The sequence below is a fragment of the Malaclemys terrapin genome, chromosome 1 (assembly GCF_027887155.1).
Source record: "Malaclemys terrapin pileata isolate rMalTer1 chromosome 1, rMalTer1.hap1, whole genome shotgun sequence".
Classification (NCBI taxonomy): Eukaryota; Metazoa; Chordata; order Testudines; family Emydidae; genus Malaclemys; species Malaclemys terrapin.
The window spans coordinates 212,658,158-212,674,708 of NC_071505.1; the positions used below are offsets into that span (position 1 = coordinate 212,658,158).

The window sequence follows — 16,551 nt, forward strand, 5'->3', positions numbered from 1 at the left end:
GGCACAATCACTTAATTATCTCTTAGTCAGATGCAGTCATCGTGATGGTAGGAAAAAATCAACACGCCACTTTACACAATTAGTACTTTATACTATGCATGTAACATCAAATCTAAAGCACATTATATGCTTTCAGACACATCACAACTGAACATTTGTACACCTAAAGAACATGTTGTGTAGTTTAAGCCCTGATTTGAGTAACCTTATAATGACTATTACAGCAAGAATGGAAGTTAAAGTTGTGTTAAAATTTCCATTCTAACCACGCCCCTTGTTTTTAGGTCAGGTCTGCATTAGAAATTTTTGCTAGAATCATATCGGTAAGGGGTGCTGTTCTTTATGTAACTTTTAGCAAAAATCTCTAGTGTACATGTACTTTTATCAGCCAAAAATGTCCCGTAGTCAGTTTTGCTTAGTTTATTTGGGAAATTGGCATAAACTATACTGGCAAAAGAACTCTTTAAGATGCCTCTCAACTAGGAGCGGTGTTGCCAACAAACGCTAGATATTCCAGCAAACTTTTTCTTGTGCAGACTTGACCTCCATCATTTATACCTTTCTCAAACTTTCACTTTTCATTCTGGGCAGGCAATGTAAGTCACCTGGGGTGCTAAGGAGCGATGAGGAGTTCTCAGTCATTAGGCAAGTGTCTCTTGATGGTTGTCTACATTGCCTTCAACATTTGGGTTTCTTTGAAATTGTGGAAGTTTTGTAAAGAAAACATGATTGATTGATTTAGTATTAGCTGGATTCCACTGAAACTCACTTTGAACCTTAACTCTATTTTAGCATAGTTGAAAAGATTTTTCTGTGAGTGCACACACCAAAATTTTGAACTGAACTTGTGTATAAGCAAAGATGCCATGCTCCAATAGCAAAAGCAAGCCCACAGGAGAGAGGTGTGTGAGGTCTGAGGTGTTATACATAGGCAGGCTATAGAGATAGCAGGTGGTAGAGGGAGATGGGGAAGTTTTATCTATTGCAAAATTTGGAGTTTTGTATCTAAACAATTTTACACTAACATGGAGAAAAGATGCCTGTTTCCTGAATTCACACCTCCTGTAGTCCCCTGTATGTCCTCTGCTTTTCATAGTTCTTCACCCTCTTCCATGTCTTCCCACCTCCTTGCCTTGTGCATGCACTCCGCCCTCTCTCTCCTTGTATACTCCCCACCCATGCTTGACCCTGATCGCCTGCACTTTATCATCCATGCCATCTCTCCATTCCATGCCCCCCTGGCTCCTTAAACCTCTTCCATGTCCTTCCTTCCATGCCCCCACGGTTCTCTGTACCCCTTTATAGCCAATCACTGTCTTGCCCCCTCCGAGAAACTCCTCCCACATTCTGAGACTGGAAAGCATAACTCCATGCACCCACTCAATATGCCCCACAATCCTCAAGCACCAGACCCTGCCCCACCCTTCCAGACTCCCACCCCACACATTTCCCCTCAGTTGCCTAGCCCGCAATTCATGATGATCTACCTCCAGGTCCACCCAACAGCTGCTTCAGTATATCCTAGAGCAGGGGTAGTCAACAGGCAGACCGCTGGTCAAATCTGGACCACAGGACCCTTTTGAATGGACTCCAAAATCTTTTTATTTACTTATCATCATCATTATTATTTTTTATTATCTTATCTGGAGTCTGGACCCTGATTATACCTTGACCAAGAAATTTGGACCTTGACAAAAACAATAATTAACTATCCCTGTCCTAGAGTTAGCAAAAGCACCATATATTATAAATGGTAACGTTTATATGCAAAATTACTCCTTACATATGAAATAACTCCTTATATTTTTAATCCTCCCATAACACCCTTCACGACATTAAAATGCCCTTCTTCTTAGTGAGACCAACAAAATAAGTTTGGGGTTTGCAGGCAAAATCACTTCAAACACATGAGCCAAAAAAGACAAATGCTCAAAAAGCAAACAATGAATGTATCTAAAATACCATCACTTAAAAACTTCTTTTCCGACTTTATCAAATATCCCTGAAAAAGTCCAACCAGGGCTGAGATGGGATATGTGAGATTTAAGAGGGAATTGGTACTTTTAAGGACATTATAGTCAAAGCCGACTCTACCATTTTTGCCACCCTAAGCAAAAAAAAAACCAAAAAAAAAAAGCTGCCCGGACTGTGCCGCCCCAAGAATGGACGGAATGCCACCCCCTAGCATGTGCTGCCCCAGGCACGTGATTCCTCCACTGGTGCCTGGAGCAGGCCCTGATTATAGTAGTTTATAAGAAGAAACTAGCCTCCCATTCAAAGGGAAAATCCAGGTTATAACTGGAAGCTAGTTTCAACCTCAGCTATGGAGTAAGTACTGCTGTTCTGTACTTCAAGACTATCATGACAACAACATTAATGCAAGTAGAAAACAATGAAAAAAATCACAAGATGTTTATCTAGAGCTGTATAAAAATAAACGGTAGAAATTTAAACAATGTTATTGGAGAATAAGAAAGATTGTTTATTCACAGATTAGTGTAATGCAGACACAAAAGGTGGAAGGATTAAATACAAGGCTACTTTGAAAAATGACTATGTAAAAGTGTCACCTTCTTATTTAGCACATCTGCTCCCTGTGAATATTAAGAGCCACATTGGCTTATTTTATTGACAAATGAGGGATGTTTTTAAAAACTTTTAATGCTTATTTTAAAATGTATACAGCCAAGAGTGAGAGTGGGACCCTTCTCCTGCATCATCACAAAATTGTTTACCAAGTTCCAATCAGTTACACCCATGCAATCCATAGAAAAAAATGGCTTGCTTTGGGCCCTGAACCTGCACTGTACAGTGCTTTGGGCAGACAGCTGCACTTATGCACAGCCCCACTGAAGGCAATAGGGCATCTGCATGCTGCACAATGCAGGATTTGGGCACTGGTTTACATTAGGGTTACCATATCTAACAAATAAAAAAAGAGGACCCTCCACGGGCCCTGGCCCCGCCCATTTCCCCACCCCAGCCCCGCCTCAACTCCGCCCCTTCCCCGCCCTTACTCCGCTCCCTCCTCCCTCCCACTCCCAGCCACGCAGAAAGGGCTGCCCGAGCGCTACCGGCTTCACGGTTTGCCGGGCAGCCCCCAGACCCTGTGCCCCCGGCCGGCGCTTCCCCAGCGCAGCTGGAGCCCGGGAGGGGAAGCGCCCAGCCGGGGGTGCAGGGTCTGGAGGCTGCCCGGCAAACTGTGAAGCCGGTAGCGCTTGGGCTTCGGGCAGCACCCTTGCCTCCGGACCCTGTGCCCCCAGCCGGGCACTTCCCCTCCCGGGCTCCGGCGGCGCAGGGTCCGGACGCATGGGGGCTGCCCAAATCCCGTAGCGCTCGGCTCTTAAACAGAGCCGAAGAGTCAGGGGAGGAGCAGAGCCGCCGCGGGAGGGGAAGTGCCTGGCTGGCATTTTCCCAGACATGTTCGGCTTTTTGGCAATTCCCCCCGGACGGGGGTTTGAGTGCCGAAAAGCCGGACATGTCCAGGAAAAAGAGGACGTATGGTAACCCTAGTTTACATTATCTTGATACTGGTGCTGATATGGTAGAGGGAAAGAACCCTATTTGATTCAGACTCTAAGCTGAGTTTGCAGTAATGGCTATTAAAGAAAAAAGCATCTTTTTACTTGCAAACTGAGCTCATTTGAGAAGGGAATCATTGAGACACAGTAAACCATTCAACCTCAATTCTGTTTTCATAAAGTAACTTTTCAGCTCAGTTCAGCAGAACTACACTTTAAGGTCACAAGTGCAGCAGCAATTTAGTAATTTCCTGATCATTTCTTTCTTGAGTGCTTGACAATAAAAAGCAGTTTTTTGGTGGAAATCCTAGTCTAGTGGGAAATGTCCACTAAAATTCCATTACTCCATCAGTAAGGTATTGCAAAATAGAACAGAACAATACCAGCTGCTTGAAGAATACCTACAGTGTTGCGTGTTTTTCAGTTAGAAAGCCAAGAAAGGGGGCTTAAAATAATTATCGCACACTATTCTTAGAGCTCTGGTGCACACTGAACAAAATATCAGCAAACATAAAATTAAATGTCAATGCTTCCCAGGTGGAAAAAAGACAAAAAATAACACAAAAAGACATTATATTCCGGACTTTCAGGATATACTGCAAACAATAAACAGTAAAAAGTAGAATACAATAAAAATCAAATTTTAAAAGTACTCAAAAATATCTGCACCAAACAACCTCTCCTCCCAGCCAAATTCCAGCTGAAAAAGATAAAGGCTGCCATCTTTATGAAAGAATCATTGTTTACACAGGGCCTGATTTTACCATTTGTTACTCAAACTCAGCAGTACATAACTCCAGCCCTGATTCAGGAGAGCACTTGAGCTCATGCTTTAGACTACCCTTAGTTAGGAAACCACTTTAACACATGCTTCAATTCCTTACAAATAAGAACACTCTTCTAAAAGGGGTCTTCATAAGGAAACCCGCTGTTTCAATGGGACCTCTCAGAGAGGGCTAGATGGTGACTTCAGGCACAGCCCTGCCAAGGGGCAGTGCACACTGTACCACCCAAGAGTAGTCCTGTAAGGCACTGCGAATCTGACACAAACCTTGGAGGCACAATTCCTCCCCGGCTTTCTCCTTGTTCCTGGAGAGGGGGCATAACTTACTACTTGTCTAAACCAGCCTCAAATCACTACCTACCCCATGCTGGCTCGGCTATTCTGGCCAGTGAGTGGGCTCTGGAGCAAAGGGTCTGCCCATTCTCCACTCACCTGCTCGTAACAGGTAATAAACTTGCTCCCATGTGCCTGGACCCACGACCTGAATAGCCTGCATAGGAGTGAGTCAGAATCTAGCCCAGAGTAAGGAAGTACCTAACATGAGTAAAGGTGCAGAATTTGGCCCCTGTTGTTTACAGACTGATTAGGTTTGATAACATAGGGCTAGGTTTGGATACTGTTTACTCGTGATGAATAGTAACTTAATCTATTAGTTGTCTCATTTACTTTAATAGGACTTCTTGTTAAGTAAAAAACTACTCAACATGAGTAAGGGTAGCAAAACCAAGCCCTGATATATTTACAAGGAAGACGTCATGTGGACTTGTAGCAACATTTGGGTACTGGGCAGGGTTTAAAGGGACAATTGTGTATGTTCCAATCCAGGGGTTCCCTAAAGGCTTTTGAAGAGTGCTAGAGCCTTGAGCAGGTCACACATTGGACAATGCACAAATTGGACCTCCTAGGACATGTGAGATCTGTTGAAGTGTCCCTTTCACGCTTTTTTTGAATAAGCAGTCACCTAATAGATTGTTTCGATTACAATTATACCTCTTTGCATGGTGCACCTTTCACTTTTATTCCTAATTACTCCAGCATCTCCACTGGCTGTAACTAGGAAAGAAACAATAGAATGGAGCTAGGAATGGATTCTGCACAAATGAAGCAAACTGGCAAGCCCTCCAATACCTTATTCAAGCAGTCTGCCAAAGCTAACCATGCCATAACCCTCTTCATTTAAATGCTCTCATAAATAATACAAACCTGTATACTGAAGATGCATTGGGTGTCCTACAAACAACATGTCAACGTTGGGTGGATGTTTCACTCGGATTAGTCTCGTCTGATTTTCTAAAGAAGGTGTCACACACAAACTTGGAACAAAATCCTTCTGGCAGTCCATGTTGGTTCGACAGACTTGGCTGGCCTCAATAGCTTTTCGTGCTGGCAGACAGGCATACTGCAAAGGACATTTTAAATAATTATCAAATTTAGGGTATTTTACAATAGATCATAAACATACTGTTCTGCAGGTTTCTTTTTAAAACAGAAGCAGTTGATTCGATTTCATCGATTTGAAGCCAGGATATGAAGAATATTGTTCTGATCCTTTTGTATATCCTCGCATGCCCTGCAGATCTCCTATACACTAACGTAGAGGTGCGAACATATTCAGACTGGCATTCTACCATTAAGGCATAGGGGCATTTGTGTGTGCATATTAAAAGCAGGATTAGTATAAACGTGTACATTAGCTGAAAATTTAAATATAGGAGGGACAGGATGGTTCAAGCAGGTCCACAGGAAAAACACATCACCCTACTACAGCATTGAGCTAAAGTCTGTCTATGGGGTTTGGGTTTTTATAGCCATGGGATCTGCAAATTAAAGCTTTTGTTAAAAGAAAAATCCTAAAATCTAATATACCGGGCACTTTTGATGGCTAAAGTTTTAGATCATTCTGAACTGAAGCAGCCAATGCAATGGTGTGTTCCTGAGTCTGCCTACCATACACACTCCTTCTGCAGTTTGAGAGACCACGATCTTCTCTCCCACTCGCCACAGGACAGGGAGAGGGCAGTGGAACCCAGGAGGAAATGGAATCTTTTCTCCTCACCCCCTCCTAGAGGCTTACGGTGGTTTGCTTCTTGTTCCTCAGGGCAGGCTGGGGAACAGTTCATCCTCTCTGTCCCTGCTCAAGGAAGGGAGGCTGTCAGAGGGTTTCAGCCAACAGCCACACTGCCAGTAGAGGGCCTGCACACATGGCAGTGTCTGTCTCTCCCCATTAACTGGGAATCTAGGCTCCTCCCCATGCCAGTCTCTATCATGCTGGATGGGAAAAAGCATTCAGAAGTCCCCTGCTGCTGCTGTGTAGTTCTGCAAGTAGCAGTTTAAAAAACTGCTCAGGCAGCTGAGCAGCCATCTTAGACCCCTTGCACATCAAAAGCCTGAAAAAGTGTCCCCCTTAACAGCAGCCAAGAACCTCCAAGTGCTAGAAGTGAAGGACTTATCTGAACCCAGTGCAGGTCGGGGCTGTTACAGCGGATGGCTATTTGGTGTCCAAGACGAAATGAACTGATGGGTTATGTCCAATTCGTAGTGGACAGGTATCCGCACAAAAAATATCACTGGAACTGGAAGCTTCACGTCACGGGGATCAAATGGATCTGGGGAATGAGCTCCTCTCTGTTTCTTGAGGTGGTGACTCCAGGTCAGGTCTGGGGAACACTGGCAGAGCACTGTTGTTACCTGCGCTTTCCTGTGGATCCTGAATGAACTGCTGAATTTGCTCCACCACTCTCAATGTGGCAACTTTCAAAACACTTACTTTTTCAACAGGGCTCCTATATTTTAATAGAGAGACGTGTAAAATCCCCCAGCGGCACTTAACATTTTCCCATATTCTACAAGATGATTAAGTCAGAGGAGGAGGAGGAAAACGGGGGTTTCAGCCAACTGCCACTAGCAGTACAGGGTGCCAGGTGCTGAACACTCTGGGTTTTGATCCAGTACAGCCCTTGCTTAACTTTAGGCATGTGTGCAGACCGCTGACTTCAGCTGTTTAATGCTGAGCATGTATTCCAATGCTTTGCTGCTTCAGGGCCTAAAGTGCTCAGACCTGGCAGCATCGAGCTCACGTTGAACAATTCCCCCTTGCTCTCGAGAGCTGCTGTTGGTCTCTTGTTCACATGTATTTACTCACAACTGTTGTGCCTTCAAAGTATAAAATGTGGATGTGTATAAGCGAAGTAAGAAAGAATGGTCTCCTGGCTAAAGACATGTGACCAGGAGGATTGGGATCTGATTCTATCTCTACCACACATTCCTTGTGTGACCTTAGACAAGTGGTTCTCAACCCACAGCCCGCTTGCAGCCCAATCAGCACACAGCTGCAGCCCATGTGATATCCTGAGGGTCATACAGGTAAGCATATATATTGTGTGGATGTGGCCCACATAACACACAGAGAGCTGCTTATGTGACCCACAATGGCAATTAGGCTGAGAACCACTGCCTTAGGCAAATCACACAACCATACAGTCTCTCAGTTTCCTCAGCTGGAAAATAGGGATATGAATGTTTGCCTACCTCCTAGGGATGTTGTGAAACTTAGCTAATTAATATTTGTCAAGTGCTTTGAGATGCTCAGATAGAAGGTGCTACACACTGCACTGTATAATTATGTGCACATTTGTGATACCTATCTGAATATCAGCTAAAGTAACTTACCAGGTGGCTGTCCAAGTTATTGCTGTATGAAAAGCAAACATCGGTGAGGCTGCTGTTACTACAACATTCAACAGTGCCATCAAGTCTTCTGTAGACTACAGAGGAAAACAACCAACTAAATTTTAGACAAGCACAGAATGACAGATTCATAATAAATCACAAAAATACATACATCTCTGAACAAAATCAAACAATCCTTTCTGTCGCCTGCTGAATTATAATGAATTAGTTTAATTCAGAGATCCTGATTTGGATGTCAGCGATAGTTGTAAATTAGTTTCTTCATCCTAAGAACATCACCAGACTGCAGCCATCTCCCCAACAGGCTGATCTCATCACCTGAATACAGAGACTACTGCAATTTTTTGAACACTGTTACAAAATAGTTTGATTTGTTGCCTGCAGCTGGCACCAACGGTGGGCAGAGGGATTCTGCTGCCTGCTGTTGCATTCCCTTCACTGGCTGTGGGAATGACCCAACTTCGAAGTATAGTTTTTAAAACATTAAAAGCTTTTAATGGACTGGGGCCCTGACAGCTCTCTGAGGCCCCTGTTCAGCTAAAAGTGTGTTTTTAAACTGATTTAGTTAAACTAGTGCAAATCCTGTGTGGACAATCGTAATTTGATTTCAAATGGACTTAGTGATGCAAACTAAGGCTAGGTCTACACTACGGGGAAGAGAAGGGGGGTCGACCTAAGATACACAACTTCTGCTACATGAATAGCGTAGCTGAAGTTGCGTATTTTAGGTCGACTTACCTGGCTGTGAGGACGGCGGCGAGTCGACCGCTGCCGCGCCGCCGTCGACTCCACTTCCGCCTCTTGCCGCGGTAGATTTCCGGAGTCGACGGCAGAGCCATCGGGGATTGATTTTATCGCGTCTTCACTAGACACAATAAGTCGATCCCCAATAGATCGATTGCTACCCACCGATCCGGCGGGTAATGAAGACATGCCCTAAATGGATACCAGCCAGTTTTAACCAACGCAACAGTGCCCATGTAAAGAGTTGCACCAGTTTAACTAAATTAGGTTTTTAAACCAGTGCAACTTCTATATGCAGACAAGGCTTGAGCTGCCTGCATCCTATATACGATTGTACCCTCTGAGGTCCAACAGCACAGAGTTTTGGAGCTTGGGGCTTGCAGGTGCAGAAGTGTTTTTCTTCACTGTAGCCTTAGGACTAGGCAATGACATACTTTTGATGTGTGGATGATCGTAGAATTAGCTCCTTTACAAAATACATTTTACATTGTTTTTATTTCAGAAGGCCTTTGGCACACTGATTTCTTTATGTTTTTATACCTGTTTTAGTTGTTTATTCTGTATTTGTCTTATTGTAAAGTGCCTAGCGTCCATTTGCAATATAGGCTCACTATAAATGCAACATATTAACAGAAAGGATGCTGAGATGTGAACTGTTGAGATTTTGACGAACGACAGCTACTGCAGTTTGAATAACTGAGTTCATTTCATTTCAAAGGAATGACTATCACTGCTGGAGGCTCACCACTAAGAAATGCAGACAGACTCGTCTGATGGGGTGGTGGCAAGGACCGTGGGCGGTTAACACAATACACCACTGGGTTTAGAATCAACTCTAGGACTTCAGTCCAAATGAGAATACGAGGGTTACAAAATATGCAGTTTTATTACCTTTGCCTCTGAAATTACACTCCTGTGGACAGCAGGGATCTTCTTGTATTTACATTTGGTAGGCTGGGATCTGGAAACACCGCAGCATTGCTTCTCCCTTACCCTCCCAATCCAACTAAGGGCATGTGGCAAAGCTGCCCTGACTCAAACGATTAGTTTGTCTAAATGCTTGGGATCTGACCCCTGGCATCATTTGGAGATATCAGTTTCAGATTTACATAATAGGAAAAGAGATTAATAGATTATAAAGACAGAAGGGACCACTGGGACCAGAATTAGCACTCTGAATGTCACATGAAGAGCAGTACACATCAAAAACACATGTGCACAAACATTTGAGCTGGCCTGGCGTCCTGTTTACTTCCAAGTATAATGCAAAAGGTTGGGAACAATCTTTGAAGCTCAAATGGTCTAGAACCTGGTTATCCGACAGACTGCCAACCTCTCTCTACTGAGTTAGGGCAGTTAAGAATGACTGCAAAGTGACTGCTGTCCAGTCAAAGTTACAACAAACTTCCCAAGGTTAGTGTGGGAGGATTTGTTCAGCTGAGGACACTCTCTGGAATTCAGTCCCCATCACAGTTTGCTTGAACCAAACCCTAAAAAGTTCCTGGGCATCATGCAAGACATGGCTTAGTCTGTGTTTAGTTTAGTTTAGCTTGATTTTTAATATTTTGTTTTACTTAGATTTTGCTTGTTGTCCTAGTTTTACTTAATCTATATTCTTCATTAAGGGCCAAGCTCTTATAGTAAAAGGCACTGTAATGTATGAACAAAACCAGAAAGGGATAGAAGACTAATCTCTAGATCAGTGGTCACCAACCAGTCAATCGCGATCAACTGGTCATCCTGATGACTCTCCCAGTTGATTGTGATCTCTGGCTGATGGTGGTGTAGCAGGGTGGCTGCTAAGGCAAGATCCCTGCCTGCCCTGGCCCCATGCCGCTCCCGGAAGCGGCCAGCATGACCCCGCGGCTGGGGAGTGGCAGGAGTATCCACACACTGCTCCTGCCTACAAGCACCGCCCCCGCAGCTTCCATTGGCTGGGAATGGGGAACTATGGCCAATGGAACTGCAGGGGCGGTGCCTGCAGAGAGGGGCAGTGCGCAGAGCCACGTGCTGCCCCGCAGGGCACGTTGGCCCCTTCCAGGAGCGGCGCGAGGCTGGGGCACTTAGCTTTGCTGCGCTGCCGACCGAGAGCTGCTTGAGGCCAACCCTCAGCCCTGAGCCCCCTCCAGGAGCCTGCATCCCAAACCCCCTCCTGCACTATGAACCCCCTACTGCACCCCAAGTCCCTGCCCCAGCGCTGAGCCCCCTTCCAGAGCCAGCACCCCATACTCCCTCCTGCACCCCAACACTCTGCCCCAGCCTGGAGTCCCCTCCTGCACCCAAACTCCCTCCCAGAGCTTGGACCCTGAACCCACTCCTGCACCCCAAGCTCCTGCCCCAGTCTCAGCCCGGAGCCCCCTCCCACACTCTGAACCCCTTGGCCCCAGCCCAGAGCCCACACCCCCTCCTGAACCCCAACACCCTACCCCAGCTTGGTGAAAGAGAGTGATCGTGGGGTAGAGTGAGGGGGGAGGGGAGAACAGAGTGAGTGGGGCGGAGTGGATCCTGGGTTGCACATAAATTCAAAAAGTGATCTTGTGCGTAAAACGGTTGGAGACCACTGCTCTAGATGGAACACCCAGAATCAAGAAATAGAAAGAATTCCCAATTCACAAAGATTTTGTAAAAAAAAAAAAAAAAAAAAAACAGCCCTTATCATAGTGGGATGATCTGCAATAGCAATCATAATACAGAGCACTGTTACCTTATACCATACACACCTTCACAGCATTCATGTTTTCCTACCAAATCAGTCAAAGCCATAAGCCAACCTAGGAATTCACTACTGCAGAAGGTCCCCGAGATGAACACTGTAGCTGGATTATTACTGGCAACAACTGTATATGCAATCTTACAAAGAGGTAATCAAAGCTCATTTGTCATTCCACAAACTAAAATGACCAGAAGATAAGATAAATTAATTCTTCTTCCACCTCCTCAAAAAGGAATTGCATATTGGTCAATGCCAAAGACAGGATAACAGACTTGATGAACCAAAAGTCTGACCCATTAACAAATCCTAAATCAAACTTAATCTTTAAGAGATGATGAAATTATAATAGACAGTACTTATAAGGTGCATTTATAAGGAGTATACAAATAATCATACCCCTGGCTGGGAAGCTTAACTGCTGTAGGGTTGCTGCATTTATGCAGTACCCAATTTGTGTCTTCCGCGAGATCTCTCCTAGGCAGGAATTCCAGTCTTCCACACCACGAACTGAGCAGTCTTGCAGATTAGTTACAAGGTCCCCTACAAAAAGACCTCTGGGTCCATTGGCCGGAGAATCCTGCGAAGGAAAAAGGAAGTCAGACACACTACCATTCTTAATAATGCTGGGATTAGTTTATAGTTCTTCTGAATGTCCAACTGACACTTAAGCAAATAAACTATTTTTTGAAGAAAGAGAAAACCTCAGAATTTATTAGACCTGATTATTTTAATCTTAGGCAGGGCATTAGGAAAACAAACTCCTCCACAAAGAGCCTCTCATTTCATATACAAGTAAACCTCAATTATCCAAATCTCTCAAGGGACATCTGAAATCCTCAAGCAATCAGTTTCATTCAAATGAATGTTTTGTTTGTTTTTTAAAAAACTCATTTCAGATTCAAGAAACAGAAGCTGACGCCTCGGAGTTTCGGACAAGCAGGGCTCACCTATACTTCTGGGGGAGTGAAGCCATAATGTTGGAGAACACCAGGGAATCTTCCCTTTCTCTTCCCACATAGGTCCTCAGTTATGTCGGCTCCTTTTTTATCCCAGAAAGGTAAAAGTGACAGGCATCAAGTCTATCAATCATGCTCTGAGTAGCTGATTATTCAAGAGATATGAAGCTCAGCAAGCTGCCTCCATTGTGCTCCCAGGTCCTACTGACCCAGAGAGCGAAGGATCAACCTCACAGTCTTAACTCTGATCTCTCACGTTACACTGACACTGGGTCACTGAACCAGTGTGGTCGTTATTCTCTCTCATTAGCTGGGATTGACTTCAGTTTAATTTAACAAAACTAAGGCTGCAAGTTCATTATAGATTTTTACTATCATTGAAAATCAGGGCATTGTCATCTAAACAGTGTGTGTTTCTCAAAGAACAGAGTATACTGGATCCTGTGGAGTACTGCAGGATTTTTTAAAAATGTTTTTCAGTTCACCTAGTGGCAGCCTATACTACACAAAAGCCCCAATTCTGCCACTGGATCCATACAAATAGATCCTGGAATCATCACAAAACTTAACTGAAGTTCACTCTAGTGTATGTGTTTGCAGGATTGGGGCCCAAGCTTGGACTACATACGGGAGCAAGGGAGAGGAACAAACTCAACTGCCTGTTCTACTTCAAGTGTAAATAAACCCAGTCAAGGTCATGTGAGAATGCACAAAATTCTCCATCATTTTTTAAAAACTGTACTTTTTTCTAGCATGTTAACCACCATAATCAGACTGTATTATATGCAAGATTGTCCTGTGACAGTGAAATATAATATAAAATTATCTATCTACACAGAAAATTAAACAAATGGAAAAACTTCATTAACTAAGTGTTAAGGCTGAATAATCCAAAAGTCTACTAATCTAACATCAGAAAGAAAGGAAATATTCAGTTAAGGTAAATAGATAAAAATACATCTTTATTCATTAAATAAAATAAGTTTAAGATTAAAATAAAACAAATGAAAAACAGGCAAATCAACCTGTAAAATTCACCACTACAATTTTTAATTAATTGACGTATAATACTTCTTATTCATGTGTACTTTGTGTTGTTTTAAGTAAAAACACTAATAATTTGAAATGTTAATAAAATACACATAGTAAATTATATTAACTTGGTAGTTAAAGAATAGTCTTTATAGACCATTTCTTTTTGTTGTTTGAGTTATCAGAAGGAGGGTAGGATTTCCAAAAGTGCCAAAGGGACTTATGCTTCTAAGTCCAGTTGACAGTCACTGGGATTTGTGTTTCTAACTCACTTTGGATACCCTATCCAAAATATTTTATGGTCCAATACTGAAATTTTTTATAAATGCTAGTTCTGTGATTTAATGAAGTATGTTTGTCTATATAATTTCTCTATGCAACCTTAACTGAAGCAACATTCTTTTCAAATGCTGGAAGAAGGATTTTTACACTGTTCATGCAGTGATCAAATTTTAGCCAATGAAATGTTTCAGGTCACTTAGCATATAATAAATTATTCAAGACCTGTTCATACCTCTGTGACCTCAGTGACAAGTGCCCCAACACCTGTGTAGTAAAATGGGAAAAGAATTGCTGGCAGCAGGAACAGAACTATGAGACTCGCAACACCAAGAACAAAATTATGCCAGACACCTACAAAGAGAATAAAAAATATTAACCTTTTAAGGAAACACTGGCACACGTAACTAACAAAAAAGTGTTTCTGAACTGTAAAATATCAGTGTCTTTCCAACTAACTTTCCTGAAATGACTGCAAGTAGCTATGAACACGAGTAGCCTACTGATTAATGGATAAAGGCCCCGATCCTACAAAGACTTGAGCACATGAATTACTTTACAAACATGAGTAGCCCCCTTGATGTCAATGAGACTATTCACATTCATAAAGTTATTCAAGTGCTTAAGTCTTTATAGTATTAGAGCCAAAGCAAGTACTCTTTTGGTTGTGCAGCTTCAGAGTTTCTTTAAAAAAAAAACCCATAGCAAGCATCATGCTGATATCTGCCACATAGAATTCACATCGCCACATAATTCAAATGGAAGAGAGAGGAACTGGGGTGGTTTAATTTTTATCACTTGATGATGTCTTTGATATGTTTAAAAAGACAAAGACTTCAGAAAGCAACAACAAAAAACAAAACCAACCTGAGCACTCAAACAATTTCTTAAAATCTACTTAATTCTCATTTAAAAGTACATACATTCCAGTGACGTTTCAAAGATGCTACAAGATATGTACCCGCCTCTGAGAAAATATTTTTTTACTTGGGGAAATAAATGGATAACATGGAATTCCTTTGCTTTTATCTAAATCTCAACCTTTATTTTAACACTCATTCAATATTATTGAATTTATGATGCCATCTGTTGCACAACAAATATACTTTTTAATCTCAAAAGTTTGAAAGGCCTACAAAAGAAACTTTCAATGTATATTCCCTACTTCTTCAGCAATCATAATAAAATCTGATTTCTGTTATTTAAACTTAGATTTTAGGTCTTCAAAAATTGGAGTAAGCTCATTCAGTTCCTCAAATAAACAATGCCAAACAATGAAGCTTTTAGTAAAATTTAATGCACAATATGCTTAATCCTCATTAAATACTCCAATCATCTTTTAAAATGCATTATTAGCTGTATCAAAATGCACTTATTTGATACAATTAACTGATAACTGTTTACTCAAGTATGGCCATGGCAATCTGCCTCTACTGTTACCCGTCATCACTACATACATTTCATTTTCCTGTTTCAAGTTTGGCAAGAGTTGTTCTTTAGGGTTACCACACGTCCGGATTTTCCCGGGCATGTCCGGCTTTCTGGTCCTCAAATCCCCGTCCGGGAGGAATTTCCAAAAGGCATGGTAAGGGGATCGCCTCCTCCCCGGGGTTCAACTTTCCCGGCTCCCGCCGCTCTCCCCAGCACAGCAGCAGCCGGAGCCTGGAAGGAGGCGGCTGCGAGCTGGGATGCCGCTGGCCGGCGCCACTCGGCCAGGCCGGAGCCGCTTGGCCGGGGCCGGTGGGGCCGGGGGTGCTTGGCCGGAATCGGGGCCTGAGCCGAGCTGGAGCCGCTGGGGCCGGGGCTGCTCGGCCAGCGCCGCTCGGCCAGGGCTGGGCCGGAGCTGTTCGGCCGGGCCGGTGGGGCCAGAGCGGCTCGGCCGCTGGCTGGAACCGGGGCCCGAGCCAAGCTGGGCTGGAGCGACCAGGGCTGGCGCCGCTTGACCGGCGCCGCTCGGCCAGGGCCGGGGCCGGGGCCGGGCCAGAGCTGCTCGGCCGGGGCTGGTGGGGCCAGGAGTGCTTGACCAGTGGCCGGAACCGGGGCCCGAGCCGAGCCGGAGCGACCGGGACTGGGGGTGCTCGGCCGCTGGCCAGCGCCGCTCGGCCAGGGCCGGGGATGCTCGGCCGCTGGCCGGCGGCCAGAACCGGGGCCCGAGCCGGAGCGACCGGGGCTGAGGGTGCTCGGCCGCTGGCCGGAACCAGGGCCCAAGCCGAGCCGGAGCGACAGGGGCTGGGGGTGCTCGGCCGGTGCCCTAGAGCCCGTGCCGGGCTGGAGCCGCCGGGGCCAGAGCCTCTTGGCCGGCCGCCGGCAGGAGCCGCTCGGCCGCGGGGGCCAGACTGGGCCGCCTCGCCGCGTGCCCCTCCCCACCCCAACCCCAGCTTACCTGCTGCCTGCCTGTTTCAGGCTTCCCAAAAACATTTGATTCGCGGGAAGCAGGGGAGAGGGAGGAGCGGGGGGCGGAGCGTTCAGGGAAGGAGGCGGAGACTTTGGGGAAGGGCGCAGTTGGGGCAGGGCCGGGGGCGGGGAAGGGGCGGAGTTGGGCCGGGGCCTGGGCCCCTCGGAGTGTCCTCTTTTTCAGGGGCTCCAATATGGTAACCCTATGTTCTTGGCATTTATTAGTCAACAAAAAACAGAATTCATTTTTAATCATAGCTTACAAATGTTATTTGCTCCCATACAGAATGCAATGGTGGGGAGCAGTTGCAATGAAGCACACTAGCTTCCTCTTTTTCAATTCTGTCTAGGCTAGCTGGGTTTGACCTGGACTGTGTTTGATTTTTAAAGAAATGGTCAGCTTAAAAGAAAAAGAAAAAAAAAAAAAGGTCATATCTA

General features: G+C 44.6%; 1 protein-coding gene across 1 annotated transcript in view; it reads right to left on the minus strand.

Annotated features, from left to right (window-relative positions):
- MBTPS2 (membrane bound transcription factor peptidase, site 2) overlaps positions 1-16,551 on the minus strand; it is a 37,745-nt gene that overhangs the window by 1,394 nt on the left and 19,800 nt on the right. Inside the window, exons 6-9 of the mRNA XM_054006135.1 lie at positions 13,955-14,073; positions 11,849-12,029; positions 7,975-8,069; positions 5,509-5,704 (exon numbers count right to left, since the gene is read on the minus strand). Coding sequence (XP_053862110.1) covers positions 5,509-5,704; positions 7,975-8,069; positions 11,849-12,029; positions 13,955-14,073 — 591 coding nt within the window. The remainder of the gene's footprint in view (positions 1-5,508; positions 5,705-7,974; positions 8,070-11,848; positions 12,030-13,954; positions 14,074-16,551) is intronic.